At 35.4% G+C, this 11751-nt stretch overlaps 2 protein-coding genes across 2 annotated transcripts in view; both read right to left on the bottom strand.

Annotated features, from left to right (window-relative positions):
- The window catches only part of LOC139983702 (uncharacterized), a 32616-nt gene extending 27925 nt beyond the window's left edge, over positions 1 to 4691 (bottom strand). The window contains exons 1-3 of the mRNA XM_071997441.1: positions 4581 to 4691; positions 3857 to 3963; positions 635 to 958 (exon numbers count right to left, since the gene is read on the bottom strand). Of these exons, the coding sequence (XP_071853542.1) occupies positions 635 to 958; positions 3857 to 3932 (400 nt within the window). The 5' untranslated portion in view covers positions 3933 to 3963; positions 4581 to 4691. The remainder of the gene's footprint in view (positions 1 to 634; positions 959 to 3856; positions 3964 to 4580) is intronic.
- Positions 1 to 11751, bottom strand: part of LOC139983701 (uncharacterized) — a 125362-nt gene that overhangs the window by 62500 nt on the left and 51111 nt on the right. The gene's annotated exons all lie outside the window — the stretch shown is intronic.

Raw genomic sequence — 11751 nt, 5'->3', positions numbered from 1 at the left:
ATGTTATTGCTTCAACCACTTCTTCCCAGCTTGATATTGCTCGCCAAAACAATTTTCTTTTCAGGAAATTCATTTTTAAATATGCATGTGCTGTATATGCACTTTAACAGTGAGACTTGTAAAGTCATTAGCTCACATTATGTAACCTATTCTAAACACGTTGCAGTAATATGTCTACATATAATTATCATACCACCTGTGATAACGTAGTATTATTTTTTAATGTATGACAGGCCTATAACTACAGCTGGGAGTAACTCACCATCTGTGATAACGTAGTATTATTATATATGTTATGACAGGCCTATAACTACAAATGCATGGATCCGCCAAAGGGTAGGAGTTTCAGAAGAGGAAGGTCTACTTGTCCAGTTAAGGAAGAGGAAGCTGTCTATGTATGGACATTGGAAGCGCCGATCAGATAGCCTAATTCAGATGACAGTAGAAGGAGAAGTAGAAGGGAAGGCCAGGCCAGGACGTAGGAAAACAGGATGGATCGATAACATCAAGAAGTGGACAGATGGAGGAATGGCCGTGGCAAGAGCAAAGGCAAACAAGAGAATGCCGACGGTTCTATGAGGACTATGGCAAAACAGCAGCAGCAGCTATAACTACAGCTGTGAGTAAAACTCACCATCTGATCTCATAAATATCCCTGAGATCGATGTACTGATCCTTGCATCTAACGCAGCTTCACATCCAAATACCCCAAAGACATCATTATTTCCATTATTGTCCAATGTTACCTTCCAATGTTTAAAGGTAACACCATCAATCCAGAGTGGAGCTGGTGGATCTACATTTTCATCGGCATCATTCCTTGTCCAAACAGTCCTGAAAGACTCTACATCGGCATTTGCTGCAATGTTATCGGATTCGCTAAGATGACACTGATATTGTGTATAACTGCTTTCAGACTCAAATGGCTTTACAGCAAGGAAAGTCATCTGTACTGGTTCTATTGAGAATAAAAACATGTAAACTGTTATTGAAAGGAAATAATACATTAAGCTTCTTGAAAACAAAACAGATCATGGCTCTCTCTCTCTATTTAACAGTATTTATATCATCCTCTCTAAGACATTAAAACAAATACATTACATCAGATGATCAAATGTACTAGAATATTTCCCAGCTGTGTTGTAAATTATTAAAAATAACCGAGAAATATGTCAGGGTCACAGAGAGAAACGATTATACCAGGAAATATTATGGCATGAACACAGCTTTGCTCTGATTCCAACCATACAAGACAAAAAGGGAACGAGAAGAAAAGATGGTTAATATATATTGCAATACCGCATCAGGAAACCAGACTAACTTACAAACCACACAGCTACTCGGTAAAGTGATTTATTGCCTTATTTTAGATTCGAAAACCTTTAACAGTTACCCTGCATACAGGAGTTTAAATGTTAAACATTGCTCAGATCAATTTATCTGCGAGATCCAGATTGTAATATGAAGACCTACATATCAACTAACAAGTTCATTCATGCTTTACTTTAGACGTTTGTGTATTCCAAGGTTTTCAGACTTCTAAAATAATCTCAAATGACGTTTGACCTTCCAAGAAGCAAAAGCATTCTGGTACACACTAATGTGAACCTAAATATCAAAAATTAAAGTGCTTCAATAGCGTCCAGCCTTTATCAATTTTACAAGGTTTTACAGAGTTGAATCTCTGTTGACATCAAATGACCTTTGATATTCTAAAGAGCTCAACAAGTTTTTCCTTGTACTCCTTGAAATCGTAGTGAGTCGGAAAATCCAGAACGGTGGAGAAACTTCTAGCCTCCACCGGGATTCGAGCCCGGGCCTCCCGCTTTATATGCGGACACCCCAACCACTATAGGCTATGGACGCTGATTGTATGTGCAGAGGTTCGAAACCGGTAAGGAAGGTCGTAATTCCACTGTTGGCGTTTGTATACCCGTATCGAACAATACTAGTTCTGTTTTGGTGGATATATATATATATATACATAAAAATACAACATATATTGACATCAGTGTTTTTAATTGTCTACAAAATATCTCAATTAATTTAGTACCTAAAGTCATCATTTAATACCATTTCTTCCCTTCCATTCCTAACTAAATGAAGTTGGTACAATCCTTCAGTTTCAGCAGACATAGAAAAGGCAAAATAGATTGAATAAATTTCGAAATTGTTTTTCTTTCTTTCCAAAATGGAAGATCGAAAGAATACGTAGCACTCTCGGTTCCAGTTAATACAATGCTGCACATTGTTTCAGCAGCTTAACGTACACAGAAGTCTCAAAGCTGTATTTGTTTACAAAAGAATTGTTTCAAATTACCAATATGTCTGTAACCTTGGGTTTAGACAGGCATAAGGAAGCTAGCATTCTGTCGTAGTCTCTATAAAGCATAAACTTGCTTCCTCTTAAAGTTGAGACAAGACCCGTTATTCAAATTTAATAGTGCATACACTGCATTGCTAAAGGTTAAGGAAATAAGTATACACCAATTATCAAAGTTCTTCCACTTAGCATACATAGGACAGAACTTGTTAAATGTATATAATAAAAAAAAACAATTATGATAAGATGTATATATTGTTCAAAGTCCAGAACTAGTTATCAAGGTGTACTCTGTACAATACAAGATAGTTGCAATGATGAAGGTCTCATGTAAATGTACAGTAGAAACAGTACAGTGAGCTATCTGTTCCATGAAGATACACAAACTGTGAAAACAGGGTGTTGAATTTCCCCGTTATCGAATAATGTACACCTCACCGTTCTTGTATGATCTCAGGGATTGAATTTCTGTAAATCATAGCAACACAAAGTTACTGATGAAAGTAATACTATTATAAATTACATTCATGAGATCCTAGCTACCAGAGAAGAAGGGGAAAAAAGGGTAATCGAAGAAAAACATTTCAAATTAAAAAAAAAGCACTGAAGAGAAGGTTCTAGCCCTGAGTTTTCTTTAAAAATAAGAGGTGAATTGAGGTGTAAATAGCTCACATACTGTAATATGATTTGTACATGAACAAAACATGTCCATCACACAACCTCGCAAACATAGCTTATTGAAAAGTCCTGAAAGACTTTACTTGGGCAGTCGCTGCAATATTATCGAGTTCGAGGTGACACTGATAGTGTATGTTACTATTTTCAAACTCAAAATGCTTTACACCAAGGAAAGTCATCTTTTATGGTTCTATTGAGAGATAACATGTAAACTGTCATTGAAAGGAAATAATACATTAAGCTTCCTGAAAAACAAAACATATCTAGGCTCTTTGATTTTATAGTATATCATTCTCTCTAATACATTAACAATTTTTGGGTATCATTTCATCAGGCAATCAAATTTCCTAGGGTATTTCTTTTTACCTGTGTTGGAAATTATTGAGAGAAAAAAACCGAGAATATTTCAGGGACAAAACCATTTATCAAAGTTATTCCCTCAGCATATAGGAAAACCGTTATATGCCATTTTTGTTTATCCATGTTCAGGAATACTGTTCACCACATAATTATATATGATACGCTTTTTAATACAGAATACAGACAGGTTAATGAGCACGGTGCACACAATGAGATACATGTAAGGGGATTAGTAGACAAGGGATGGAGGGAAGAAAGCAACAGGGGAAGAGGAGAGGTAGGAGATAAACAGTGGAGGGACAAAGGGAGGATTAAAGGAACGGGGAAGGGAATATACTGGAGAAGGACAAAGACAGAAAGGTGTGGAGTAAAAAGGGGTGGAAAGAGCTGTGAGAAGAGGAGTGATGGGGGGTGGGGTGAAGGGAACAAGGGGAGAAGGAGGGGGGTCATAAATTATTTCTTAATGGAAGGTAAAAAGAGATGGTGCTATATTACCATTTTGCCCATCAATTAGGAGAGAATGGAACTGAAGCAAAGTTGTCACAACAATGAAATGTACTTTGCAAGTCATCTTTCCTTCGGCCTATAGATATCTGTGCACACTGAAAGAAAGAAAAACAGGTAAAAATAATAAATCTTACATATAACTAGGTTGTGCTCAGTTTAATATAAGCTTACAGTCAGCAGCCAGTCATAAATTGTATCAATTGCATGACATTTTACTGTCTTTGTTCTTAAAGGGATATTTTGTTGGCTGACAATCGATGGAAAAGTGTGTGGTCAAAGATATGCGTTAACAAAGTTGTAATTTAGTGCTTCATCTTTCTGCCCGATATTCTGGCCGAACATGAATTAAAATGATCGTTCTAAGCATACTGATCCTGTGTGTGTTACATCCTCCGACTGTAGTGAAAGTTACAGTATATTATAAACTTACATACAACCGTAAACATGAGGGTCTTGCTAAGCTAAATTTTGATCAAGAGCAAATTCTGAGAGATCGTCAGTCTGAGATTATCCGTTAAAATGAACATTTGTCATCATACCCCTGTTGTAACCCACGCAAGGCATTTTCAAGTGGATATTGTGCCTTAGGGTAAGTGAAACACCGCAATTCTATAATGAACCTTTTATAAGCTTTTGGGATGATTTCATGTTTGTCTCTGGCGATGACTAAGATGGTAGCCCGATGTCTCATGAAAATAATATGAAAACGTACCGTTGCGAACAACCTTAGTCACTGTAAACAATTCTTCAGGAGACCACAAGGTACAATAGTGTATTTGTATGAACTGGTATTCTGCTCTCCCCTTTGTCTTCTATGTAAAGTGTACTCAATTGAGTGCCTGCGGTGTGATTTGTAGATAAATATTGAATTACCTCTTATCGACAGTGTACGGAAGCGTAGAAGGAACATCACTTTGACGATTGTGTACGTCACTGCTATCCCATTCTGTACCACATTTTTAAGCTTTGAACGGCGTCAACAAGTTACATTTGTCACAACAAATCAAATCATTTGGAAAATCTAAAGGTTGCTTTTACCGCTAAGTTGTGTTCTTGACTACTTTTTAATGGCAAAGCTGGCTTTGAAATATCTTTTAACCAGAATGCAAAACTGTATTTAGGTTTGATGGTTGACCTCGTCGCAACTTGGTATTAGCTAGTAAGATATCATGAAAAAGTTTGGTTTCTATGAGTTCTGCTTGTCCTCTTGTGTATGAGAGCTGTCATTGGATTGACTGTGTGAGCATTCCAGTTAACTGTAGCCTTCCAAACACGTATCGATCTGCAGCTACTGCAGCTTTCAACTGAGACGATGTGTAGAATCTGCGCTATAATAGCACGACATGAAATCCCCTTCTTCAACCCACAAAAATAAAACTGGTAGCAGACCCTCGTCTGTTAATCTAATTTATAGTCTATTATGCCTCAAAACAACCTGCACCATTTCACCCGATTTTATTTAATTTTGCCGGGGGGGGGGGGTAGCACCCGTACACTTGCTCGAACGCAGCTGCATAATCTGGTGTGATTAAAATATTCTACATATTTAAATAGTTCTCATTTAAACGGAACATAAGAGTGATTCAAATCAGTTCGATAAGGTGCCCCAGCTTCGCTGCTCCTGTTCAGGGTGACATCATGTAAAATCTGTCCCGTCGCTGCACAGGTCAAGAAACACCGTATATAGACTGGACTTTGCTCAAGAATAATTACTCATTAAGCCTACAACACTGCACTTTACTCAATATTAATTTGATTTATTTTTATCAGTTCTTTTCTTGTGCTTGGAGTGCTCTCTCCCTTTATCAGTAGACCGTACACATTTGTAGGTTCAGCGTCAGAACGAGGATGTACACTTCGGTAGTGCTGACAATAAATCGACTGCTAACGGTGGCTCTAAAGGCAAGAAGGCAGGTGCGTGAGGGAAAGATTATGTTACCGTTTTGCACCTTCCCTCCCAAGTTGGCTGCAGAGAAACAAAACTGACACACTATCACACACGTCTTTATTTCCCATGTTTGGGTCATATTACGTTAACAAAATGCTACAATTTGCAGGTTGGGGTAGGGGGTTCATCCTCAGTGAAACTGAATTCCTCGGTGATATTATTGCCATAGAGATGTACTTTTCCTCTGTCACGTGAACGTTTGTGATTCTTGAAAATGGAGAGTGAAAATGATTATTGGAAGTTTTAATTTGGTTTGCTGATGAAACTTAGTTACGTGAGAGGACAGCCAGGAAGAAGGAGAGAGGGTCATGAATAGAATGGAGTGTGCCATAGGCCTCTAAATTTGCTCAAAATGTGCATTTTCCTCGACTGATTAAAGAATCCATGCACTGGTACGTTTCTCCATGACAATTGTAGAGGTCTTGGTATAAGAAAGAATACACGCCACCTTCTATCAACCTCTCAACGCCACTGTACTGCATTGCACTAGTCTCATTTGCAAACCAAGTGTTGACTTGTTTTCGACGGTGGACCAGTCCTCCTGAGAGGAAACTCCTTGACCAGGTTATAGCAGTAAATATATAACAGGTCACCTTGATAAAATGCATTACTACTTTGTTTACTTTAAAAAAAAAACTTTATAACGTTTGCAAATACAGAACAATTGAAGCAATTATTGTTACACAGAGGATTTCCCTATTAAAACACCGTAGTGTCCAATATTGCAAATTTCCGACCTTTGCATATTGATATGTAACTGCTCACGTTTTAACTTAATTGAGGAAAGCTGTATCAGATTCTAAGTATATATAATAATTTCTCCTCTTTACATTTCTTAAGAAAGATTTCGTTTTCCTTTAAACGTGATATATATATATATATATATATATATATATATATATATATATATATATATATATATATATATATATATATATAAATATCTATATTTATATATATATATATATATACATATATACATATATATATATATATATATATATATATAGATAGATATTTATATATATATATATATATATATATATATCACGTTTAAAGGAAAACAAATCTCATATATATAACGTGGATATTCGTTATAATATATATATATATATATATATATATATATATATATATATATATATATATATCTATCAAACTATCATTGATTTTGTATTTTCCTTTCTTTGCCATCTTTGTTCTGTTTTCTCTGTATACTTAAGCTTTCTTCTATGTTTTATTTGTAAACGGGTGTCAACGTAAACAAGCTCTGCAGAGCTTCTTGTTGGCACTCCTCAATCTCTTGTTCTCTTGTACATTTACCCACGTCTATTATCATAATTGCATACTTTAATGCGAGAGATTGAAATAAAGTCTTATGAATTGAATTGAATTGAATTGAATATATATATATATCTATATATCTATATATATATATATATACATATATATATATATATATATATATATATATATATATATATATATATATATATATATATTATAACGAATATTCACGTTAACTCCAAAAGAAAATATTAATAGAGAAAACCAGAAAAGTTAGATACGACTCGTAATTGACAAATAAGGAGTAATGTTTTAGAAAATATATTGGAATTTTCGGTCCCCCTGGGATCTTCGTCAGCAATATATGACAGTTAAATGTACCACATGTAACACAATGAAAGTATGACGCTAGATAAGTGCAGTTGCATTAATGGAATTAGAACCAAATAGTAAACCATGACTATACAGGAAGCGGATTTAGGAGCAAAGAACGGATTACATATGTTTGTAGAACTGATAAAATGATAGAATTATTGGGGTCCCAGGTCTTTGTTGAGGCCGGTGATGTGAAACTTAATACGAAAGATCCAATCGATTTCTTTACGTTTACGCTCAGGACCGGATTTGAAGTTCGAGGCAATTAAAATACATTTTAGGCTTTTGAGAGAATGACTATGAAGATTGAAATGTTCGGAAACTGAGAACCCTGCAAAATTATCACGAATAGCTTTTGTTTGATTATTAAAACGTAAGCGGAACCGGGAGACATTCTCTCAAAACCCAAGAGAACCTGGATTTGGTTATTGAAAACATACAAAGAAAGCACCACAAAACAAAATATGGTTTAGCATAACATTTATATCATAAGTTATATAGTACAACATAACAAATATAGCATAATATGGTGTAGCATAACATTTATAACATAAGTTATACAGCGTAGCATAGCAAATATAGCATAATATTATATTATGGTATGTCATAACATAACACAGCATAGCATAATATGGTGTAGCATAACATTTATAACATCAGTTCTACAGTATAGCATAGCAAATATAGCATATAATATTATAATATGGTATGTCATAACATAACGCAACATAGCATAATATGGTGTAGCATAACATTTATAACATAAGTTATACAGTATAGCATATCAAATATAGCATAAAATTATAATATGGTATGTCATAACATAACGCAACATAGCATAATATGGTGTAGCATAACATTTATAGCATAAGTTATACAGTATAGCATAGGAAATATAGCATAATATTATAGTATGGAATGTCATAACATAACGCAACATAGCATAATATGGTGTAGCATAACATTTATAACATCAGTTCTACAATATAGCATATCAAATATAGCATAATATTATAATCAGAGAAAACTGATATTAGGCGTTCGGTGCTTTGAAGTAGGTGAAAATTCTTCTGAATGATATTAGCCAGTGGTGGGAGACCAGGGTGGAATTCAGTAACTATAATGTTACCCCTTTTGGAACTGGTTTGACGAGTTTTGTACGTCAATGTTTTGGTACGGGGTTTGCTTTTGGCCTTTTTGATGGCATTCCAATAGTACCCCGAGAATACTGTCTGTTTAGGACTGAGGTGTTGTGATAGTTCTTTAGTGCGAGAGCAAATGCGTCGAATGCGCAACGCTTGACTGTACGGAATATTTCTGATACAGTGACGTGGATGGCAACTGCTTGGTAAAGGTAGATGTGCTTGTTCGTGGGTTCATTGAACAAGTCTGTTTTGAGTAAACCATTTTGTAGGGTCACAGTGTGTCCAGTAAGTGAACGTCATGTCAAGAAAAATCTGCAGTTTACTTGATTGTGTGATGAAACGAGTTTTTGTCATCAATGAAGAGTTTTACTTTTAAAATTTGCGTCGCAATGGGTCCATATCATAAAGATGGGTAGAATATGTTTTATTTCCCCAATTTTCCGGATGAAATCCGTAGTGTCATGCACATAGGACGGTAGGGCCGAAACAAGAGGTTGGATATACAGTATATACATATACATATATATACACTCACACACACACACACATATATATATATATATATATATATATATATATATATATATATATATAGATATATATATATATATATATATATATTTATATATATATATTTATATATATATATATATATGTATATATATGTATATATATGTATATATATATATAAATAAATATATATGAATATATATATATATATATATATATATATATATATATATATATATATATATATATATATATATATATATACATATATATATGTAATTGCAAATGTTGGAATAGGCTAAAGCCAGTCATTTAATGGTAGGATTAACGAAGCATTTGTCTTCCTCTTACAGAGTAAGCTAATAATACTAGCTAGTTGAACAGTGCACACGCAGCTGATTTACATAATAATGGTAACTTTTTAATGATGTTCAGCCATTATAAGATTTGCTAATGGCCATGGAGAGTTGCAACATAATCGGCAGAACCTGTTAACCTAGATTGTGATAAAAGACTTAGTTTACACAGTCGAGAATGAAATAGAACGAGATTTTATGTTTCCAGTTTCTTGTTCTCTAGTATCTAATCTTTCTTTCCTGCAACATACCAGGCGCGTAGCCAAGGGGGGGTGGGCGAAGGGGGCAGCCGCCCCCCCCTTGAGCATATTTTTTACAATTTTTTTTAAGGTTTTTATGATATCGCTAGTATTTTCAAAAGAGAAAATGCTAAAGATGCAACTAACAAGGCATGGGAAGTGCCATTTCCGGAAATCTGGGAGGCATTTACAGCCAAAATTTTCTTGTACGCTTCGCGCCAACTCATGGTGGCGCTACGCTTAGATAGTTTGCAATGCCGAATCTACAGTTTCGCCCCTCCCTTGGCAAATTCCTGGCTACGCGCCTGCAACATAGTCAGTATTCACGATACAAATAATACTTAAAATGAACGTGCACATTCAGTTGTTTCGAGAAGATAATTTGAAGAGGCACAAACTAATTGTTACAATAACCAATAATATAAATAATATGCCAATCAATTCAGTCTGCAACACATTTAGCACCGTAGTAGTGGTCATAGATTGCGTGGAAAAATCATCGTCGGTACAAAAATCTTTTAATTCTAACTCCAATAAGTTCTTACCTTTCAATTCTAATGGTGTGTCACAGTCCACAGGGTAAAGGAAAAACTTTGTCTTTTGAAACCAATGATATAGAAATTTCATTGAGCAGTCACATCCCCAATTGTTCCCAAGTAAATAAAGTCCAAAGTCATGATTAACCTGGAAAAAATCGATCGGTAGGAAAGATAACTTGTTGAAAGAAATACGCAGGGTTTCAAGATTATCCAAACCAATTAATGCCAATGGCGAACACGTATGAATATTATTCTCATCTAGATTGATGTACTTCAAGTAAGAATTATGCTCAAATGCAAAATCGTGGATATTAGAAATGTTGTTCTTTGCAAGTGAAAGATATGTTAGGTTGGGTAGTCTAGTCAAGAGCATCGATGGTATCTCAGGTAAGTCATTTTCGTGCAAAAGTAACGCTTGAAGGCCATGTGGTTCGTCTCCGAAAAGAGATTTTCCAACAAAAGAAATATTATTTCGTGGAGCTCTCAGCGTTTCCAGATGAGGGAAACCGTGCAATCCGTAGTCGTCTAACGCACTTAAATAATTACTTGATAAATCGAGATGCGAACAAGTTGGGAATTTGGTGGGAACCGCAACGTTTAATTTCAAAATGTTATTTGATACTAAATATAGACTTTTAACAAAGAGAGTACTCTCGATTTCTGTCGGAAATGGAAAACTTTCGAATACGTTGTTCGACAAATGTAACGTCTGAAGTTCAACCAGTCCGCCAGTAGCTTCATAGCGTGCATTCATTATCAAATTTTCGCGAAGTTGAATAACCCTCAGTTTATCACAGCACGAAAACGAGAAGGCCTCCACTTGAGTTATCATGTTTCCACTTAGGTCAAGGGTGGTCAATCGCGTAAGAACTTGAAAACTTTGAACAGGCACCGATGTGAGATAGTTGTAAGCTATGTCCAATCTTTCAATCTCTCGCGTGGCATTGAAAATTGAATTATTGATTGATCTAATGTTGCAGAATTTCAGAACAACGGCTATAAGGTTTGGGAAAAAAGGCAGAATGACTTCTCCACTCGTTAAACTTGTAATATCGGTGTTGAAAATGATAAGGTTTCCCACATCCAAGTGTTCTAACACAGGGAATTTGGTGATGTTCATGAGATTTCCATCACACTGAAAGATACGCCATCCAGGACAATAGCATTCCTTTGGGCATGGTTCTAGGCAATTTGTAAACGTCGCCAAGACTAGGATGTAAATGCAATACCCTTTCATGGTCAAATAACTACAGTGCTCGTGTCCGGGTTAGAGCGAAGAGGATATCTGTAGTGATGAAAAGGGAAACATTAGTTGCGTGTGTTGATTTGTTTATATCGTTCATAAACTGATTTAAGCAAATGACAAATGATCCGTCGTCTTCTTTGAAGTTAAGAAAGAAAACAACGATCACTGCGAAGACCACGACGCCGGCGATGATAAAAATAATGATTGCAATGACGAAAGATGAAAGTGATTAGTAAGA

This window comes from Apostichopus japonicus, chromosome 16 (assembly GCF_037975245.1).
Source record: "Apostichopus japonicus isolate 1M-3 chromosome 16, ASM3797524v1, whole genome shotgun sequence".
In the NCBI taxonomy this organism is placed as follows: Eukaryota; Metazoa; Echinodermata; class Holothuroidea; order Aspidochirotida; family Stichopodidae; genus Apostichopus; species Apostichopus japonicus.
The sequence above is the reverse complement of the archived record's forward strand: the minus strand, read 5'-3'. Positions and strand labels throughout refer to the sequence as shown.